Here is a 22,212-nt window from a genome sequence, read left to right as displayed (position 1 = left end):
TTTAGCAGAGACGGGGTTTCACCATGTTGACCAGGATGGTCTCGATCTCTTGACCTCGTGATCCACCCGCCTCGGCCTCCCAAAGTGCTGGGATTACAGGCTTGAGCCACCGCACCTGGCCTGCTATTTACTTTTCTAAAACGTCTGTGTTTTAATGTTAAAAAACTATTGTGACAACTATATCCATCTATTCATATGCTATATACAATATTTGTGCATTCATATGAACATTTTCATGTACATAATGGGGATAATACAGCCCCACTCCCCAGCAGCCTTTTTTATGGATAGAAGTAAAAATAGTGTAAAATACGTGTTTATTGAATTCATTGTAACCCATATAATCCTGGTTATTGTCCCCATCCCCTCCTGCAGAGATTCTGCCTCTCTGCAACTGCCTTTCCCTGGCTAAGTCCAAGAACCTCCAAAAAATATAGCACTCTCAGAAATAAGTTCCATCCAACAAGGCATTAGGCAAAGACAAGACATGGGAAGAGAGAGCCTTAGAGTGACTGATTCCCCAACTCCAGTTGATCTTAAAACCAATCCCAATTCTTAAAATTTGTATATGAACCAATGTATTTTCAACTAAATAGTGTTGCAGTCACTTTCCAACTCTACGTATGCCACAATATCACAGAAGTTATTATAAAGTCAAATTCTTCATCTTCAGCTTTTATCTCACCTGCAGGCAATAGGACTAGAGAAGCAAAAAGATTGCCATCACATTTCCCTCATCATAAAGTGCCTATGCATAAAGCCTCTTCCTTCAGTTCCAAACAGCCTTCAAAATCAGGAAATAATGGGGTTGAGTTTACAGTTCTTCCATTTAATATTTTTATAGCCTTAAGCAATTCACCAAAGTTTCCGTGCCCCTTTGGTATATAAAGAAAATCAGCTTTGCTAATGTCATTAACAAACTCCATTCTACGAAAGAAACCCAAGACCACTTCTCTATTTGACTCAAATTCTTATTATGCTTGACTCCTTGTTAGCATTTCGCAGAGCTGACCACTCCTTGAAATACATTCCCCCTTTTGTATTTTGTAACTTTGCTCCCTTCTTCACTGACTCCTCCACTCCTTGACAATCTCTAAACATTGGAATTCCCTTGATCCCTTCTCTATACTTACAGTTTTCTGATGTGATTTAATCAGATTTGAGGCTTTAAACACTTATCTTACAAATTTGTCTTTGTATATGACCCCTCCCTCAGTCTCCAGATGTTTATTTCCATTTGCCTAATTGGCCTCTCAACTAGGCTGAATACTGCAAGCATCTAAAAATTAACAAGTTTGAAACAGACCCTCCATATTCATTACCTTTATAAACCATTTTTCTTCTAGTTTTACCTGTTTCAGAAAATTATAACTTTATTCAGCAAATTTCTGAGATGGAAAAATTTATCTTTGATTATTTTTTCATGCTCATCCCCTGCATCTACTACATTTACAAGTTTTGTTGGCTCTACCTCGAAATGTGATTGGAATCCAAGTATTTTGCCCTATCTCTATTGCTATTGATCTGGTTGGTCTGCATCACTATCACCTGTCACTGATATTTCTTAAAAAGCCTTCTGACTGGTTTTCCTGTTTCCAACATAGATTTTTTTAAAAACAGCCTAAATTATTATTTTTAAAAATGTGAATCATATTACTTCTCTGTTTAGAGACTACCAAAGGATTTTCGTGGAAATGGAAATAAAATTCAAACTTCCAAAGAGGGTCTGCAAGAACTTATATGATCTGGTCTTTCATGAACTAAACTCAAATAGATACAAACTATCCTTCCCAGCTGTAGCTATACTGACCTTCTCTGTGTTCTTAAAACAAACAAGCAAACAACCAATCAAGTTTAATGACAACATACTGACCTTGTATCAGTAGTTTCTTCAGCTTTGAATACTTTTTTTCTCCAGATTTTATCCCTAATTCCTTCCTTCCATCTCATTATTCAAGATTTGACATGAATATCACTTCATGAAAAAGGACTTTGCTTACACCTTGATTTAAAGTAGTTTTCTAATCAGCTGTATCTAATCAACTGTATTACCAACATTTACTAGTCCTCACTTATTATTCTCTGACCCCATATTAATTTTTGTTTGCTCACATGATTTGTCTCCCTCATACAGAATGTAAACTCCATGAAGACAAGAATGACTTGTTCACTGCTACATCCTCAGTATTTACAACTGAATCTTTCTGAGAAGAAAGAAGAGAAGAGAGAAAGGAAAATAAAGAAGAGGAGGAAAAGAGGGAAGAAGTGGAGATGAAAGTGAAAAAATGTGTTTATTTATCTGAACTTCAACCCAGACTACCTGATTTAGCCAAACCCAGGATGGGTTAGTAAATCTGAACCCGAAGCACTAGAAACCTATTTCTTAATTACTTGTAGAATGCACCAGAATGGGGAGGTAAATGCACGGGGAGACATTAATCTGACAAAGTTTGCAATGACTTCAAATTTTGCTGGGAAACGGTGCTGCAGCAATGGAGTATACACAAAAGAAAAAATAAAAAAAGGAAAAGAAACTGTACCTAACCGTCATGACCATAAGAAAAATAAACCCAAAATAAATCACAGACTTAAATGTAAAAAGTGCTAATACCAAAACTTTCTGTTTAAAAAAAAAAAACAATAGGAGAAAGTCTTTAGTGTATAGGGTAAGCAGAAGTTTTTAGACTTGGCAACAAAAGTACAATCCACAAAACAAAAACAGCTGATAAATTGGGCCTCCCCAAAATTGAAAAGTTTTTTTTTTCCTGTGGAAGACCTTGTGAAGAGGACGAAAAGCTACAGAGTTTTACTTTCTGTTCGTCAATGTACGAGTTATCTAGTTTCTCGCTATCACTGCCAGCATTTGCTGTTATCATGATTTTTAAATTTTAGCCATCATTTAGGTTTATAGTGATTTATAATTGTGGTTTTAGTTTACATTTTGGTAATAGCTAATGATTATAAATATTTTCTCATGCAATTACTTGCCATCTGTACATCCTCTTTGGTGAAATGTCTCTACATCTTTTACCATTATCCAATTAGATTTTTGTCTTATTTACTGTTGAATTTTGAAAGTATATATTCTAAAGGCAAAATAAAATGGAGCAGCTACTTTGAAAAAGAGTATAGAAGTCTGAGTATTTTGCAAAATTGATCTTGTGCTTACATGTGACCCAGAAATTATACTACTGGAAAATATTCCAGAGAAATTAAAAGGTGATCCTACAAAAACCTGTCCAAAACATTCATAGCAACTTTATTTGTAATAGTCCAAACTTGGAAACAATCCAAATATTCTTCAATGAGTGAATGGGCAAGTAAACTGTGGTATATTCAGACAATGGAATACTACTTGTAAATAAAAAAATGAACTATTGATATACTCAACAACTTGGATGAAACTCGGGAATACTATACTGATTGAAAACAGCCAATCTCAAAAGGTCACTTACTACATGATTTGTACAACATTCTTCACATAACAAAGTGAGAAAGACGAAAAAGATATTAGTGGTTGACAGACATTAGGAAGGTTGGGGAGAGGATGTGCATGTGACAATAAAGGGGTAGCACATGAGAATTTTGAGGTGATGGAACGATTCTGTATCTTGATCATGGAGTGGCTACATTAAACATAGAAAGTATAATGTCTGTCTTAGCCCATTTTCTGTTGCTTAGAATAGAATACTTGAAATTGGATAATTTATAAATAAAAGAAATTTATTTCTTACAGTTATGGAGGCTGTGAAGTCCAACGTTGAGGGGGTGTATCTGGTGAGAGACTTCTTGTTTGTAGGGACTTTCTGGCATTCCAAGATGGGACACTGTATCACATGGCAAGAAAGCTGAGGATGCTTATGTGCTGGCTCAGCTTTTTCTTTCTTTTCTTATAAAGAAAGTAGTTCCCTTCCCTTGATACCCCATTAATCTATTAATCCATTAACTGATACATCCATTCGTAGTGCAGACCCCTAATGATCCCACCACTTCTTAAACGTCTCACCTCTTAATATTGTCATATTAGGTATTAAGTTTCAATACGAATTTTGGAGGGAACATTCAAACCACAGCACTGTCCAGTAGAGTAGTAATTAGCAGATACTGCTATTGGGCACATGAAATGTGGCTGTTGCTACATGTTGAAATTATAATATTTTTGAATATATTAAACAAAATGTATCACTAAAATGAATTTCACTTTCATTTTTAATGTGACTACTATAAAATTTAAAATTACATATTTATCTCATATGTTTATTGAACAGCACTGCTCTAGAGCAATTATTCTCAGCTCTGAATATATAGCAGAATTACCCAAGGAGCTTAAAAATGTGCTAGTATCTATACTCACCTCATATTAAATGTATAAAATTGTTGATAATGAAGCTCTGGCCTTGATAATTTTAAAACCTTTCCTAGATGATTTTAATGTGCTACCAGGTTTCAGCATCACTGATATAAGGTAGTGTTTTTAATTTGGGGGGAGGGGGAGGTGGATTCTTTCAACAATTGGATTGGGAAAACTCTCCCCCAGAAAAATGCATATTCATACAAGATTTGCATATAATTTCAAGATATTTCTAACAAACCCCTATTCCAAGGCTTCTATATGATTCACTTTAAGTTACTTGGGTTTCACAGATTTTTTAAATTTATGTCCTTATACACTTTTTATTATGATATTTCATTTCCAATGAAATGCTAGGGCTATGGTGAGCTGCCCATCTTGATCATGCTAGAGATAATTTTTTGTTATTTACTTAGCATGTATAATGAGAACTTATCCTGCTTAATTCTGCCTATTTCCCTAATAATTATCTGCTGTGTTTTAATATTTATAGCTCTCTTTAAAAATGAATATACATCCTCTGATATATTTTTCCTCTTTTGAATTTTATATATTAACTATTCTAATACTCTTCAAAGATTTGAATTGTGATTACTAATGGCACTCCCAAAAAATCTTGCCTCCAGATAACCTAAACTGCAAGAAATGTCCTTGTAGAAGGTTTCTCTAAAAATAACCTCATACATCTCATTATAAAACACATGGTCAGGATGTGGAGAAAAAAAGAACACTTTTACACTGTTGGTGGGAGTGTAAGTTAGTACAACTATTGTGGAAGACAGTGTGGCAATTCCTCAAGGATCTAGAAATAAAAACTCCATTTCATCCAGCAATACCATTACTGGGTAGATATCCAAGGGATTAGAAATCATTCTATTATAAAGACACATGCACATGTATGTTCATTATGGCACTATTTACAATAGCAGAGACCTGGAACCAACCCAAATGCCCAGCAATGGTAGATTGGACAAAGAAAATGTGGCACATATGCTACATGGAGTACTATGCAGCCATAAGAAAACGATGAGTTCATGTCCTTTGCAGGGACGTGGATGAATCTGGAAACCACCATTCTCAGCGAACTGACACAAGAACAGCAAACCAAACACTGCGAGTGTTGAACAATGAGAACACATGAGCACAGGGAGGGGAGCATCACACACTGGGGTCTATTGGGGGGGTGCTAAGGGAGGGACAGTGGCAGGTGGGGAAGTTGGGGAAGGATAACATGCGGAGAAATGCCAGATATAGGTGACAGGGGGATGGAGGCAGCAAACCGTCTTGCCATGTACGTACCTATGCAACAATCCTGCATGATCTGCACGTGTACTCAGAACCTAAAGTACAAAAACAAAACAAAAATAAGTGAAAATAAAACACATGATCAAACTAATTGAAAACTATTCATTAATTAATTCAATAACTGAGTACCTAGTATATATTTAAGCACTGCTCTAGCCACCAGGAAAGCAGAATTTAAGAACTCTCTATCTTCATTAGCTCTAAATTCTAGTTTGGAGAGACATTGAACAAGCTATAAGATACGATATATTGAGTGATGGTAAAATTTGTGGTAAAGAACAATGTGAATAGAGAAGCTTAAAAAATTTCTTTGTGAGAAAACACAATTTAGTGGATCTGAGGGAAGTAGAAGAATGATCCATACAAATGTGGAGAGAAATTACATTCCTGGCAGAGGGAATTCAAAGGTCCTGAGGCAGAAGAATGCCTGGCCTCTTGGAAGAGCTGGAAGTGAGTGTGACAAGAAAAGGGGAGAAAATGATAGGAAGCAGGAGAGAGAGTACCAGTTTGGTGAGACTGTGTGAGCTGTTAATGAGATGGGAGTCACTGGAGAGTTTCCAGGGCAGGAATTAGATATTATGACATTTATTTTTAAAGGATTACTCTAGCTGGACAGGCACTGTTACAGTCAGAGAGCCCAGTTCACATGCTAATCCAAAATCTGAGAGACAATTAAAGTGTTTTAAATTTAAATGTTGTGTTTTGTACCCAATTTTCTAAGTTACAAATATGTAGAGTGTCTTAGTCCATTTTCTGCTGCCATAACAGAATCTCAGAAATAGATAATATATTAATAACAGAATTTTACTTGGCTTGGGGTTCTGGATGCTGGGAAGTGCAAGAGCATGACGCTGGCATCTTGCAAGGGCCTTCATGGGGCATCATGCCAGGGAAGAAGGCAGAAGTGTAAGTAGATATGTGAGACATAGAGAAGAAATCAGACAGAGCTCATCCTTTCATCAGGAGCCTAATCCCACAATAACTAACCTGGTCCCACAATAATGGCATTAAGCCATTCATAAGGTCAGATCCCTCATGATATCATCACCACTTAAATGTGTCATCTTTTTATTTATTTATTTATTTATTTATTTTCTGAGATGAAGTTTCACTTTTGTTGCCCAGGCTGGAGTGCAATGGCATGATCCCAGCTCACTGTAACCTCTGCCTTCTGAGTTCAACCGATTCTCCTGCCTCAGCCTCCCAGGTAGCTGGAATTACAGGTGCCTGCCACCACACCCAGCTAATTTTTATGTTTTTAGTAGAGATGGGATTTTGCCATGTTGGCCAGGCTGATCTTGAACTCCTGACCTCAGGTGACCCACCTGCCTCAGCCTCCCAAAGTGCTGGAATTACAGGTATGAGCCCCTGCACCTGGCTGGTCCCACCTCTTAATACACCACAATGGCAATTAAATTTTAACATGAATTTTGGAGGACACATTCAAACTCTAGCATAGAGAGTAAATGTTTTGAAGTTTTATCAATAAAATAAGAATTTTTATATAGACATTTGATGGCATAGAATTTAAAAAACCATATTTTCCCTCTGATAAAAAATAAGTAGATAAATATGCCAGATTTCTGACTATCATGGTTTCTTTGAGAATAGAATTTTCTCAAAATCTTAGTAGGATCTTGCACACATACTATCATCCACTGGATTCATGACCAAAGCACCACTGTAGTGTAATGCAAAAGAATGAGTCTTTCCGAGAAATTATGCTGGTTTCATTGGATATATCTATGGGAAAAAAATGAATCTTGACCTCTAACTCATAAAATATACAAAAATTAATTTTACATGAGTTACAGATCTAAATATGAAAGAAAAAACAATAAAAAATTTAGAGGAAAACATAAGAAAATATCTTTGTGGCTTGGATTAGGCAACAATTTCTTGAGCAGTATACTATAATTGCTAATCACACAAGAAAATAATAAATTGGATTATAGTAGAATTAATGTTTATCAAAAGAAACCATTAACAGTGAAAAGGCAAACCACAAGGTGTAACAAGATAGGTGTATCTGGCAAATGGTGCATATCTAGATATAAAGAACTCTTATGAGAAAAAAACAGACAATTCAAAAAGGCAAAAAAAAAAAACCAAAAATGAAGAAATTCTTCCCAACGGTACATATGCAACTTTGTGAAACAGTATTTTAACTCCTAAGACTACATCCAATAAAATGCACATATATGGTGTGTTACTTTGGGCTTCTATGGAAGAGGACCATAAATTCGTTGACTCAAACAACACAGATGTATTTCTCACAGTTCTAGAAGGTAGGGCATCTGAGACCAGGGTGCTGGCATAGTTGGATTATGGTAACGGCTCATTTCCTGCTTTGCAGATGGCCATCTTCTAGCTGTAACCTCACCTCACAGAGATCATCTCTCCTTTCTCTTCTCATAAGAGCACTAAATCCATCCATCAGGGTTCTATCCTCATGACCTAATTACCCACAAAGCTGCCATTTCCCAATACTATTATATTGTGACTTCAACATTGAATTTTTGGAGGGCACAAACATTCAGGCTTCAACATTGAATATTTGGAAGGCACAAACATTCAGTCTTAGCATGTGGTCATCAAAATAAGAATTCTAGAACATATCATTTATAATTTTCAAGAGCAAGAAATTAATAAATGTATTTTAACAGTACCATAAACTAATAAATTTGGCATATTCTGCAATGGAATTCTATACAACCATGAAAATAAAGAAACCACAACTGCATGCACTATGCTCAGCAATATGGACAAATCTCTTAATTTGTTGAGCAACTAAAAAAGACACAAATTACATAATGTGACTGATTCAGTTCAGATAAAGTACACAAAATGGAAAAAACATTTGATTGGAAGTAGAGATTGAGACTTGATAACAGGGGATTTCTGGAAGTTGTTAATGCTCTGTTTCACAGTTCTGTTACTGGTTACACAATGTATTTCACTTTGTAAAATCAATCAAACTGTATACTTATAAAAAGTACATTTTCCTTATATGCATTATGCTTCCATAAAAATATTTTTAAATTCTAAATGATAAGAGTGCCTCTTATCATTGAGAAATATTAATGAAATTTGTCGCTCAAAGTCTTGAAATCATGTAAGACTTGGAAGCTGAGTTAAGCCACAGCTACCTCCCTTCTTTTAGCTTTATAGTCTGGCAAAAAAGAACATGGAAATATCTTGTGTTTTTGGCAGCAGTCTTCTACTGACTTTTCTTCAGCTTCTTGGTTGGTGAGAACAATGGCAGCAATGATAGCTGCGGAGTAAGGGTTGTTGTGTTCAGCTTCCTGATTCCAGAATTGCTGCTCCAGAGATGCATTCTGAACTCATTCCACATGTGACTTCAAGTGCAGAAGTGTCAAAGAGTTATGCAATGATCTGGTGATCATTCCTGGAGGACTAGTCTAAAGCCTGTTTCTTCAGCCTCATGGGTGGCAGCCCCTAAGATGGCCTCAATGACCCTGAATCCTGGTACTCAAGTCCTTGTGTATCATTCTCCTCTTGTGTATGAACAGGACCTACTAATTGGCTTGCAATGGACAGAAAAATATAGGTATCACTTCTGAGATTAAGTTACAAAAAAGGGAGACATTTATCTTACTTGTGCCTTTCTTAGTTTTTTTTTTTTTTTTTTCTTTTTTTTCTGTGGTCCTGTCTCTGGAGGTAAACAAACTGCTATGTTGTGAGTAACCCTATGCAGAGCTCTGTGTGGCAAGGAACTGACAACTCAGTTTGCAGACAGTGAGAAGTGAGGCTGCCACTGTCATGTTGTGTGATCTTAGAAGCGGATCTTGTGATACCTAACAGTCATTTGTGTGTTAGGAAGCCAATCCTCCCCTTCAGCTTTGAGATGATCACGTGCAGACTGACATCTGAATTGTGACTTTGTGGAAGACCCTGAGCCAGGACTCAGCTAAGTTGCACTGGATTCCTGACCCACAAAAACTATGAGATAATAAATTCTGGTTTTGTTAAGCCTCTGACTTTTGGGCTAATTTGTTATGTAGTTATGTTACTAGTACAATAACTTTCAAAAAATTTTTCTGAGAAGCTAATTTTCCAAATTAAATTTATTCAGCTTAACATGCCTAGGGTACTGTCTGTTTCATCAACAAAGTGTAACTTATAAACTCCCTGCTTCACCCTTTATATATTATCTTGCTCTCTGAAATTTCCTTTCCTCTATTCTCCTTTGTCAGATCACCTATTATTTGCAACTCAAGTTCAATCTACAATGTCAGTCCCCAATAGGATGCTCTCCAGTATGATTTATTGCTCTGAATATAGCTATCAGATATTTATCTATCTTAATTAAAAGGCAGTATCTGTTAATGGCGTATGTCTGCCATATGCTAAAATAAGTATTTCTAGAGGACGACAAGAGAGAACATTTCCTAGTCATTTTTGCACGCCAGTACCTAGCCAAAACATAGAGAGCAGAATGTATTTCTAAAGCATGATGAGTAAAGGGAAATAAACAATAAAAGAGGGAAGAAGCAAAGAAAGGAAAAAGAAAAGAACGAGTAACTCTAAAACCAGTAATTTTTCAAATACAGTGTGGTAACTATGACATGATGCTCTAAAATCTGAATGAATTCTTCAGTGTCTCATCATGTAGCAGAGAATATACTGCAGGCTAAATGTTGCAGAATGGGGTAAAATGAAAGAGGTCAGGGCTGGAATATGATGAATCTAGGTTTTCTAAAGGAAACGCTTATATCTGTAGGTGTTAGAAGTAGCCAAGAAAGGCAGGTTGTGTATTGTCCAATTAATATTTTGACAGGAAGACTGGTGCTACCTGCAAATGGTTAACATCAGACAGATTCAAAAAAACATAGTAGTAGTTGTCTAAAAGGTGGCAGGCAGAGTCAGGCATTAACGAGCAGTTCACATCCAGGCATGTGTCAGTTGTCCACATCAAGATGATGTATCAGTAAGTAACAAGGCCTAATGCATAAGGCCAGGTTCTGGACAAGAATCCCATTAGTGGGATGGGGAAGTGAAAAGTTTACCTGTGGAACACACAGTGTGGTTCTTAAGAGATTTGAATACCAAATTTAGAAAACCAGACATACACTTTAATTCAAAAATTAAACAATGGTCCTCTGAGTATTTAGTTCATGATCTTTGAATGTTGCCTTCCTAAGGCTAGGCTTAGTTTGTTAGACAGAGACTAAGATGGCTCCTACTGGCTGGAGAGAAATATGCAAAATCTATGAGTCACACAGACCTTGGAAATGATAGATATGTGTATTTGAATAGGTAAATATTTCTGGATCTATGTTGATGATGAATCAGACACCATTAAAGAAATTTAAGTATTTACTTTTAGCATTGCGCTAAATGCCTTATAATGGTAAGCCTTGAAAATTTTACATTTTGAATTACAAATATTACTAGAGAATACATTTCAGACTAATTTATAAAACATAAAAAATGCAAAATTACACATTTTGGACAATGATACACAAAATATATTATCTTACTCAAATTTCAACTGTAACTTTAAAGACATTTATAATACAGCTCTAGCAGTACAATTTATATAAAATTCATCCTTTCATTCTCTGATCAAAAAAATTGATCTATTTAAGTCTTAAACGATTAAAAATTAAAATGGCTAAATATAGAACATTTGCTTTTATATATTCATCATATTTTAAGATATTTGAATAGGTAGAAGTCTAACATTGATTCTAATGTATTATTACTTTCCTTTCCTTTTCATTCAGTATCGTTCTCCTCCCTGTTTTATAGCCTTCTGACCAAGGTTAACTGATTGGGCCAGAGCTGGTCATTCACTCAAATGGACAGAACTACCATTTATCTAAAATGTGATGGTCCACTGGGCTTTCTCAAAGGTACCTAAGGGAAAACATGTTATTATTGTGCTGCATTTGTTTACTCAAACTTAGAAAGTAATTGTTCCCTCAAAAATTTAAATAAAAGATATATGCAAATATACTATGGATCATTAAAGACAAAGATATGATAAGATAGAAAAATTAAATTCAAATTGAGATCTTAAAAAACACTCATAAGGCATCTTGTCCTTTATTGAATTGCAGGATAATGTCTCTTTTCTCTGTACTTGTGAGGCAGATAAAGTAGGTTTTGTTTTTTTATGATTATCATCTATCTTAAATGAAGCAACTTTCTGCCAGAACTTTCACGTTTTTAAGTTTCACAGACTTTGCCACCAAAGCTTGCTTGTTAAAAGACTGCAGAAAGAGTGACTATCAGATATTAAAATAATTAAAGTGAGATTGACCTCAGTCATTTCAACAATCTAAAATCAAATAGAGAATGTGCTAGGTTAATTCTGTAGCGAATCTATAGCAATGCACCTACGAAACCAAACAATGATAATAATAACCACATAGAACCTGAGATGATGTAAAAATTTTATGAAATTTTCTATCTGATATGAGTGCAGGGAGGGGAAAAGAAAACAACTTTAGACAAGTCAGATGATAAAAATCCTTACTGTGCATTGAATTTCTTGCAGTTACAGTCAATAGCACAATTATAAAGATATCATCACTGTTGCAATCAACACAGAAAAACTGAATGGTTACCTGTTTCTCAAAGTATATGTTATTCTCCCTGTTTTCAAAAAGAAACGAGTCATAAAGGCATCATGATGGGTGTTAGGTCTTTTGACTACTGGGTTATGATTTATTCATCTGCATATGTCCCCAGTGCCTTTTTATATTTAATAAATACATGAAAAGCATACTTTTGATAACGGCTTTGGTTACCATTCTCTTTCTGGAATGTTATGACAGGCAGATTGTGAATCTTTAATCAGTTCGATCCACACTATCAAGAATAAATACAGTCACTTACCTTTTTTAAGTTTACTTGTCCAAATGGGCAAATCTAGCATCTTCCTTTTGAGGGCTTCTGCTCTCCTTAATTCCTACTATGAATCTCTAGGCATACACTCAGTCCAAAGAGATCATATTTTTTCCAGGTGTTTACATTGTCCAGTGCACTACTGACTTTATTTCTGTCACTGTCATATTGCATACCTTTTAATAATTGGCTGTACTTAGTATTGCTACAATGATACCTTGTTCTAAGTATCCCTCCATGCTATAATGTCGCTTTGCCTTTGAGCTAAAATGGCACAGCTTTTTTAGTTCATACTTGCATAATCAGCATAAATACCATAGCTAGGTTCCTGGGTTCTGAGGCCTTTGAATATCAGCAAATGTCTTCACCCAACAAATTTTAAGTTCCATTCTATTTCCCTCACAGTGAGCACTTCTTTGTGGTACTTGGGCTCATTTCTTTCTCAGTCAGAACTATTCTAATCTTTCAGTTTCTAATACTGTTAAAACTCAAATGGGATTGACTGGGGATCCTCTCCTTCCAGGAAGGTCCTTGTCTCTTATATAAATGTGCCTTTTCTTCACAGAGCACAACTGTATGCAAAGTCTAGAGGTATTATAAGACATCACCTTTGGTATGTATAGAATTTTACCCTTCCTCAATGGAGAGAATGTCCACAGCTTTACAATTTCACAACTAGGGGGCATTACTCATGCATTTCTTTCTCTAAAACAGAAATTCTAAATTATTCAATACATAAAAACTCATATTTTTTAGACCTCTTCTTAGAACTTTTTGAGATTAGTCAGGCAAATTTTGACAGAATTTCATTTTAGTATTAGCCATAGCAGAAGACCAGGATAAGGACTGGTGTCTAAAATATTCCTAAACCCAGAAAGTTCTCTGGGAACTTCAGAGGATCCTTAAAATCTCTGGACTGTCAAGTCCCAGAGCATGCTCCATCCCAGCCTGGCCCTATTTCTCAGGTAAAAGACTAATGTAAGTGGGAACAGACTAAGGAAGAGAATATCTGAGGTCTCTCTGGAAACTCAAAATTATTTGGTTTAGTTAAAAAAATAAAAATAAAAACAAAAACAAAACTTGAGTGAGCCTTTCCATAAAATAACTCACCTTCTAAGGTGCCTTTGAGCCTATTCATTTAACTTGGCCTCTATAGACTGAAATAGGTCAAAGGACATCTCACAAATTTTTATGAAGGCATTTAGTAGGCTGGCATAGGTACAGAGAGAAAAAGAAACTTAAAAGTAATCAATGAGTCAAATATTATATGTTCATATTATATGTACATAGATATGCACAAATGTATACACATAAAATTTCACAATTATCTTTACCTTGTTCGGTGTGGACTTGATTGGCCAGGACACCCAAAAGTCCTATTGCCCCCTTGTGGTCACTGAAGTATCAGAGATCTTGATACTTAAAAATCCTCTGGGTTGAAGAGCTTAAAAATTACAACATGAGAAACCATGGAAGCATGTAGAAGTAATTTGCATAATTTAAGCCAGTTCATCATATCAGTCCTGATGATTTATGGCAAAATGAAGTGTAAGTAATGGAAGAAAAGACCCTCCCCATGCAAAATCAAGTTGGGAAAAAAAAAAAGTCCACTGAAAGCACTGAACATGTGCTACTTGATTTTAAGTATAAAGTGCTACATTTTTGAAACTACATTTTGTCACTCAAAAAATAAGTGAACACTTGTGAACATTTTAAGTGACTGGAAAATTTCAGTGGTACCTTAGCAATATTCAAGTGGACTCATAATTTAGATAGAAATTGTATTTTTATTTGTTAAACTGTCTTAAATCAACTTGGTAATTATAAATAAAGAATTAAAATTGTAATCTTCTGAACTTTAGTTATTCATTTGACCTCACAAAAGTGACTGAAATTTTACAAAAGCAAAAAATACATCCTGACTTATTATTTGATTTCTGACCTCTGACTTCCTATACTTTCAGCTAAATCTGAGCTTAGAAAAATTCGTGAATTAGTATGTTTTTAATGAGTTTAGTCTACATATATTTTTTACATTAGGCTGCAAATAAATATTTTATATACACTACATAAATCATGTTAATGTAAATATGTAAATGATTTCCTACACAGTGGAAAGGTTGTTTATATTTTGACTGAAATCAGAGAACCCAATTTTCTGTAATATCTATTAACTGAGACATAATGCTTCTTTCCTGTTTATAATCAATTTCTTCTGCACAGTACCTTTTCTAATTCAGTTTAAATTACCCTTTTTCTGTGATGAACTTGCATTTTCACATTTGCCAGCTGTGAATGCATTTTATGGTAAGTACAAAAGTAGTGGGTTCAGAAACAGCCCTTTGATTTCATTGTTGTTGTTGTTAACTATTTAGCTTGACATTCTTGGATTTGAACACACAGAAATCTCCAATTATTTCTCTATCCTAAAAAGGCCTGAATACTAGACACATACAGTACAGCCTTTTATTTGAAAATTCTTATCACTTATTCCCTGAAGTCATTATAATTTACTTCTATTTCTCTCTTAAAATCAGAGAATATTTCCCAGAGGTAAACAGTGAGGTAAATACTAGTATTGTAGCAAGTTAAAAGAAAATAACAGCTGTATCCTCATTTGGAATGTGTGTTCTGAATTTGTGCATTTTCCTACATGTACAGTCATGTGATTATTGGTAATTATACAAATAAAATAATACAAAGTGCATTAAAATTGGGTACATCTTGTTTGCATCTTAAGAGAGGCATTTTCATCTTTCCACTGTACATTTATGGTAGATGTTTAAACAGCAAGGACATAAAATAAAAATATTAAGACCTTAGCCTCTTTTTCCATTTATTTAAAATTCACTAAATATATGTGAATGACTCTATCACTATCAACGTAAGTGTACAATGAATGCATAAAAATTTAAAACTAGTTTTCGGAATTCCTGCTTTGGCTCACATGTGTTGGTCTCATACACTATTTGATATTGCTCAGGAAGACGAGTTCCTTTTGAATTCACTTTATATACAAACATGTCACATTATTAAAAATAATTGCTCTAGAAATAATATGCTTAAATCATAGAAATGAAGCCAAAATAAACTGTAATGGTGTGAGGAAATTCACCCTTATATGTTATTTTAAAATGAAAAAGTTTTTATATACTGATTTTTTTATGTCAGTGGCTTCATGTACAAATAAGTTTATATGCGTTATCATTAGTCAAATACAGTCTAATGTAAATTTATATAATAAAACATATACTGTATACTGCACATTGTCTTCTTGACTGTCATTTATTTAAGTGCTGCAAATTCTTTATCAATGTATCTAGATACTACAAAAGAAAGAAGAGAAGGTTGAAAAACCTAAAAATGAGAATAATTGTGCAGCTATGCAGGGAGAACTGTCAGCAACCTGGCACATGTGCATTTAATGTGAAGCTTCTTGTCTCTAAAAATAAGAGTGAGGCTACACATGCCCCTGTGTCTGACAGAGAGAAGGGAGGGACACAAAAAGAGGGCTCACCACATCACCTACATTCATCAGAGGAGTGAAGGATGTTACTTCTTTGGTTTCCTGGTTTTAATAGAAAAGTATTTGTATTCACATCACTGAGTATTAGTCATTCAATAGATGAAAGGAATATTTTAAACTTTAAAGGCTACCTTGGTATCATTTTAGGAAGTGGGGATGAGACCCTGGGGAAAGTGTTGAAATACTGGAAAATTAATTTTAACTATTAGAAGTGATTTAATATTTGTGAGTTTGTAGCTCTGTGCATTTTAAAGACTAATTATGGGGATTTATGTTTTTAACTCTAATGTTTTAGTTTACAAGTTTCTTTCTTAAATCTTCTACTTGTGTGAATACCACTTCATCTTCTCTAAAACAAGTGTGTTCTCCTTATATTTTTTTGTCCCTTTCCAAGGCTAATCTATTACTCATTTACATTTTCTATGCATCCTTTAAAGGCACTTAAGATGCTTCTTGATACAATTTCTAAAATATTAAATAGGCATAATGGCTAGGAATATGTAACATTTAAGAAATGTTACAGAAACTACAGAATCAGAGAGGTTTAAGAAGAAAATTTCATATCTCTTTTTCATGTTATTAGGCAAATCAAAACTACAGGAGACAATTTACCATAAAATAAAAATATCTGAGGCTGTCATCTTTAAGAAGTCGCTACTATAAACACCAGAAACAACTCAATTTACTTTGTATTTCCAGGTAGAAAGGGTGGAAAAAGTTTGGAGCCTTATGTGAGATCAAACTTTGTACCTATCAGAAATAAAAGGAAATCATAAATGATAGAGAACTACAACAACAAAAAGTTCATCTTAAACATGTGATCAGGTTACTCTGTAAGATCTTTGAAATGGGTGATTTGGCAATTAAAATTTTAAAGATCTTCCTCTTATTATCCACCTCTTGAATAAAAAGTGTCCAAAACTGCCTAATAGAAAACAGATTTCTCTACGCAGTCTTTCTTGCTGTTCGGGTTGGATGAATTCAACTAGAGATATTGGGTATTTTTTTTTTTAATTCTAGTTTCTCTTTGAAAGATAGGTATTGAATAATACCTGAAAATGGTAAATACTTGCGAAAGAGAAAGGTCTTGCGTGTTATGAATTTAACACGTAATGACATTCTTTAATATTAAGTATAATTTATGCAGCGAAATGGAAACTATCAGAGTATAGGCAATCCAAGGAAACCCTTAGAAAATGATAAATGCATAGGAAAAACGATACGCAACCCTCAGAAGATTCTCTCGTAATGTTCCACTTCCCTCAACAAACTACGGTGAAAAGATAGGTGGAGGTGAAGGGGAGCTTGAAACAAAAGACTTCCTTTTCCCACTCCCCTTTCCTCTGTTTCTTTAGCCAGAGCTTGTTGCAAACTCTTGAAAACATTGTTTAAACATAAAACATTTAGTTACTTTTTTCTGGCAGGAATTGTGGTGGATGGTACTCAAAGTTGACTGCTCTTGAAGTAACAAAAAGAGAGAAACTTTTCAACTAGGCAAAAAACAAAGTTACCCTGCCCGCGGAGGTTCTAACAACAAAAAATGCAAAAGGAACTTTACTTAAAGGCACAGCTCATTTCACTGTCCGGGCTCCGCGCTTGGTAGCTGAGACAAGGCTATGCTTCGCCTCTGGTTTCTAAAAGACCGCGAGGAGTACAGCTATAGACAAGGGTGTAAGTTGGGAGCGTTATTCTCGGATTTATCCTGCTCCACGAAAGCTGCGGTTGCTAAAAGCAGAGCGTCCAAAGCAGCACACACCTCGGCTGCCATCCTCGTTCTCCTCCGAGCATCCAGCGCGAGCTCAGAACCTGGAGGGAATCCTGGACCAGCAACCTGACTCCGCTCGGCAACGATTGGCTCCCACCTCGGACCCCGCCCCCGAGGCCGGGGCGGCCATTTCGCCAGGGCCCGCCCCTTGGCCCTGGGAATCGCCTCCTGGCAGGCCGGCTGTGCCTGCCACTCAGCCCGAGTGGCGGAGGCTCTGGGCTCGGAGCCCCGCCCTCTCCCCCCTAATTGATATTATTGGAGTGTGGAGCAAGCGGCCGGTCTGCAGTCGGAGACTTGCAGGCAGCAAACACGGTGCGAGCGAACAGGAGGGGGGGACGAATAAAAAAAGCTAAACGTGGAGCAGCCGGTCGGGGGCCGAGAAGGGGAATCGATGCAAGGAGCGCAATAAAAAAAAGCTACTTCGGAACAAACAGCATTTAAAAATCCACGGCTCAAGATAATTGAAACCTAAAATAAAACCTGCTTATGCACCATGGTTTTTCAAACTCGGTACCCTTCATGGATTATTTTATGCTACATCTGGCTGCTCCGCTTTGCACACACGGGGGAGGCGCAGGCTGCGAAGGAAGGTAAGGTGATGGGAAAGCAAAGTTTGTTCTGACTTATTTATTTAGCTGCCTACCTGCACGAACCAGCTCGTCCGCGGCGCTGCCGGCCGCGCCTCCGGCGCCGGGCGACCCTCCCCCGCCGGCTCCCCGCCCCCTCATCGCTCGGGCTGCTCCAGGCGGAACTACGAGCGCGAGCCAGGGCCGCTCCGAGCCGCCTGCAGCCCGGTGCCCGGGGCCGTCCATCCGACGGGTGCGGGATTTCTGGCGCGGGCAGTCCGGAGGGCGTGAGCAGCAACGCAGGTGGGGTAGGGCTGGAGGAACGGCCGGCGAGCTTATTTCGTAGGACCCCAGGCGGGTCACATCTCTCCCTGTAGCTCTTCCTTCCCTCCGCGTTCGCCTTCGGTGGGAGCTGCGGCCAGAGTTGGGTTGGAGACCCGGGAGTGCAGCCCGTAGCGTCCCTGCCAGCCCGCCGGCGAGTGGCGGGAGCCGGGAGCCTTCCCAGAGGGACAGAGACTTTGGAGAGCTCGGGTTACTAATGAAGTGCTCACTGCGTCGGAGGCAGCGGCGCGGTCCTGCGGTTGGCGCTCGGCCGCCGGCGCGGAACAATAACGCCGGGGAGGTGAAGCGCGGCGTGCGGCGCGCGACCCGAGGGCCGGGGATGTCTCCATTCAGCGCGCGCTGCGCGTCCGGCCCAACGGTCGTGGGGGCAGCGGCAGCCCAGCGGGCTTGCTCGGGCCGCGGAGGCAGGGGGCGGGCTGGAGCCGTGCAGTTTGTAAGGGGAAGCCGCCTGGGCGACTCGAAGTCCCCAATTATTTGCCCCAGAGTCCAGCAATTGAGGAATCCGAATGGCCAAACCTTGCCAAAGACCTAGACCCTGAGGGTTGGTTCCAGTAGGAGAAGGCAGGTTTTATTTGGCCAGTTATTATAGATACGCCTGTATGTGTTTATGTTTTCCTTCTCCTTTGAACCTTTGACGGAAGGTAAAATACCTTTCGGTGCCTGTAGTTGGAGCTGGGGAAAAATAAACCCTGTCAATGGAAGTGTCTTGCTTTTGAGCAATGTCACAATCCTACCCTCAGCCCCCCTCATCCCCTCGCCCCCGGTCTTCCAGGCTATGTATCTAAGTTTCATTTTTTGATCTGTTAAAAGCAGAATCGAAATAATGACTTATTTCTGAAGTGTAGAGGGGAAAAAATCTGTTATCAAATTTAGGTCATGGTGGTTATTGGGCGGGGGTTGTTGGGATGGGGGATTACATATAGGTCCCTGCTTTATTCCTGAAAACTAAGTGGAGCTTTTCTTTATTCTCACCGTTCAACCCTCTTAGTTCACTCAAGCCCCCCTCCAGCCCGGCGCCACATTCTAGTCCTTCATTCAGCCTGACCTTCTGACCCCACTTTCCACATCTGCAACCTGTTTAGATGCTGAACCCATTCAGAGAACCCCAGGCCTCCGAGCTGATGGTTACGTGTTTGCAGATGGACGGACATCTGCTAGAAACGCACACTCATCCCCTCCAAAACCGCATTTCTACCCCCTTACGTTAGCGATCAGAAACATTCAGCCCTGGCACCCTGTGATTCCTCTGGAATAGCGGACCAGAGGAAAAGTTTGCACCGCCGCGGCGAAGCCCCGAGCGCTAACACACGCAGACTCTGGCTGGAGTTTGGGCTATAAATAACTGCATCACTAGGGGGAGAGGTTCCTGCAGCTAGAATGTCTCGCTGGCTTTGCTCTTCTGGGTGCAAGCTACGTGAAGAGGATTCTGATTTTAGGAGCCTGAATTCTTTAGATGCAGAAGTGAGATGTATAAAAGGCGCGGGGGCGATGGGAGGGAGGGTGTTGGTCGGTGGCTGGCGGGAGGCGAATGCGCCTGGGTTCTAGGCGGCGACGCTTCTAGGGCTCAGCGGCGACCGAGAGTTGGCCTTCTAGGAGCTCACAAGCCCCGAGGCATCCCGCGGCACCCAGGGGCTAGCGCTGGGAACCGCTTGGAGCAGGTGCCGGACCTCCTGGGGTATTTGCGGGCGGCTGGAGGAAGATAAGAAACCCCCTCCCCTCACTTTCCTTGTGCAGGTTCTCTCGGGTAGGTCAGTTATCATGGCTACGGGGAGCGCTTGTGAGAGTCTGACGCTTGGAGGCAAAGTACAGCTGCTACTTTTTCTCAGTAAATGCCCCCCCTGCCGCCGCCGCCTCCCCTCAGAGCAGACGCTTCCCGAAAGCCACTCTCCTTTTCCCAGCTCTTTCTCGATCGCGGGCGCCACTGGCTCCCTGGAGTGCCCAGGTCTGGCCGAGGCGTAATGGATGCTTGGCGCAGCGGGCGCGCCAGTCTGGCAGCCCCCGCCCCGCCCCGCCGACTGCCCCGCCCAATCCCGGGGACGCCAGCCTTTGCCCGCGCGGTCCTGGCCGGGGTCGGCCGGGGAGCGCCCTGCATCTGTCCCATATCCCATCACCTTCCCGGCCCTCACAGCGGGGCGCGGAGCCCCAGAGTCCCCTGCCTGCTCCCCAGCTCTCGGGTGAGCCCAGAGACTGCGCCTCTGCGGGCGCAAAGGGAGCTTGGCACTCTGCTCCGAGCGGGAAGGGAAACGCGCTCACTTGAGGGTTTAACCAGAGAGCGAACGGACCAGAAGAGAGACGCACTGATCACTTGAGAGCGGCTTCTAATTAAACGTTGTAGGGCCGGGTTCTGTTTTGTTTTAATTTGTTCGTTTGTTTCTCTCTTAACTTGTTGCCCATCACTGCTCTGCTTAGGTCCCTAGCTTCCACCCCCAGACTGAGCTGAAGGGTAGAAGAATGGCAATAAACAGTAATCTTGCAATGTTTATTCCATTCTCGGAAATGACCCAAGGTCACCTGGATTTAAAACCCTGTTGTCTATATTCAGCACACAAGAAAAAAATAACAAAAATAAAGAAAAAACATCTCAAAAAAATTAAAGAGTACCTGGCACCCACATTGTTTCCTTGTGCTTCATCTCAAAGGTTGGGGATAAAAATAAACTTTAAAAATTACTACTTTTTATGTAAATTCGCCAGTCCAACGATTTATCGATGTTACAAGTTAAAATGCAAATTGACATTTTAAAAGTGTTGTGTGTGCGTTTCTCATTTGAAAGGGAGTCTAATATTTGTGATCAAGTTTTTCTTTTCCTGTCAAGCCTTCCTGGGGAGTCTTAAGTGTAAAATGCTAAACAAAGAAATGAGGAAACAAAAACCCTAGTGATTCTATATCTATTTTCATTTACAGTTAATAACCTTGACTAGTGTGAGGAGTTAAACACAAAATCATCTGGTCCTTTGAACACATAATCAACTGTTCCTTTGTTTTCTTATCGTTACGGATTTTTAAATTGTCTTTCAAATAGATATTTTATCCCTAGTGATTAAGTTGCATAATTATTAAAAGTTCATATAAGCATGTATTTTAAGTCAAAATTTTAACATTTTGCTGAGGTTGATTCTAAGCCTATTGACATACTTAAAATATATTCACAATTATTTCTGGACAAATTTATGCATTCGTCAAAGTGATAGAGAATCAGATAAATATTTTTAAAGTGCAAAAACTCATGTAACTCTGAAACCAGTTTGATCAAAAGAATGAGTGCTTTAGCAAAGTAATTGTTCTAAAAGACAATAAAATGTATCAAATTCGAAATATGTGCATTAGTATATGACATTCTAATGCATTCTCATATTGATAGTATCAGGAACATTTATAATACTTGATATAAATGTTAAATTAATCATATTATGCTTTTTGATAGCATAAAAGTGAAATACAAGCGTTTAGAAGTCAACTCAGAGTTTATGCCATTTTGAGA

The 22,212-nt window shown here is 38.4% G+C and overlaps 1 protein-coding gene and 1 long non-coding RNA gene across 8 annotated transcripts in view; one reads left to right on the top strand and one right to left on the bottom strand.

The window, feature by feature from the left end:
- The window catches only part of LOC119472733, a 165,069-nt gene extending 146,086 nt beyond the window's left edge, over positions 1–18,983 (bottom strand). For both annotated transcript variants that reach the window (XR_005201922.1, XR_005201923.1), the window contains exon 1: positions 18,467–18,983. This is a non-coding gene — a long non-coding RNA (uncharacterized LOC119472733). The remainder of the gene's footprint in view (positions 1–18,466) is intronic.
- Positions 18,010–22,212, top strand: part of EPHA7 (EPH receptor A7) — a 181,493-nt gene continuing 177,290 nt past the window's right edge. For 3 of the 6 annotated variants that reach the window (XM_037742135.1, XM_017538879.2, XM_037742136.1), the window contains exon 1: positions 18,010–18,413. In XM_037742135.1, coding sequence (XP_037598063.1) covers positions 18,317–18,413 — 97 coding nt within the window. In that variant the 5' untranslated portion in view covers positions 18,010–18,316. The remainder of the gene's footprint in view (positions 18,414–22,212) is intronic. The other 3 variants (XM_017538877.2, XM_017538878.2, XM_017538880.2) reach the window with 2 other exon arrangements.

The sequence above is a fragment of the Cebus imitator genome, unplaced genomic scaffold, assembly GCF_001604975.1.
Source record: "Cebus imitator isolate Cc_AM_T3 unplaced genomic scaffold, Cebus_imitator-1.0 Scaffold116, whole genome shotgun sequence".
Lineage (NCBI taxonomy): Eukaryota > Metazoa > Chordata > Mammalia > Primates > Cebidae > Cebus > Cebus imitator.
This window is presented reverse-complemented; position numbering and strand designations above follow the sequence as displayed.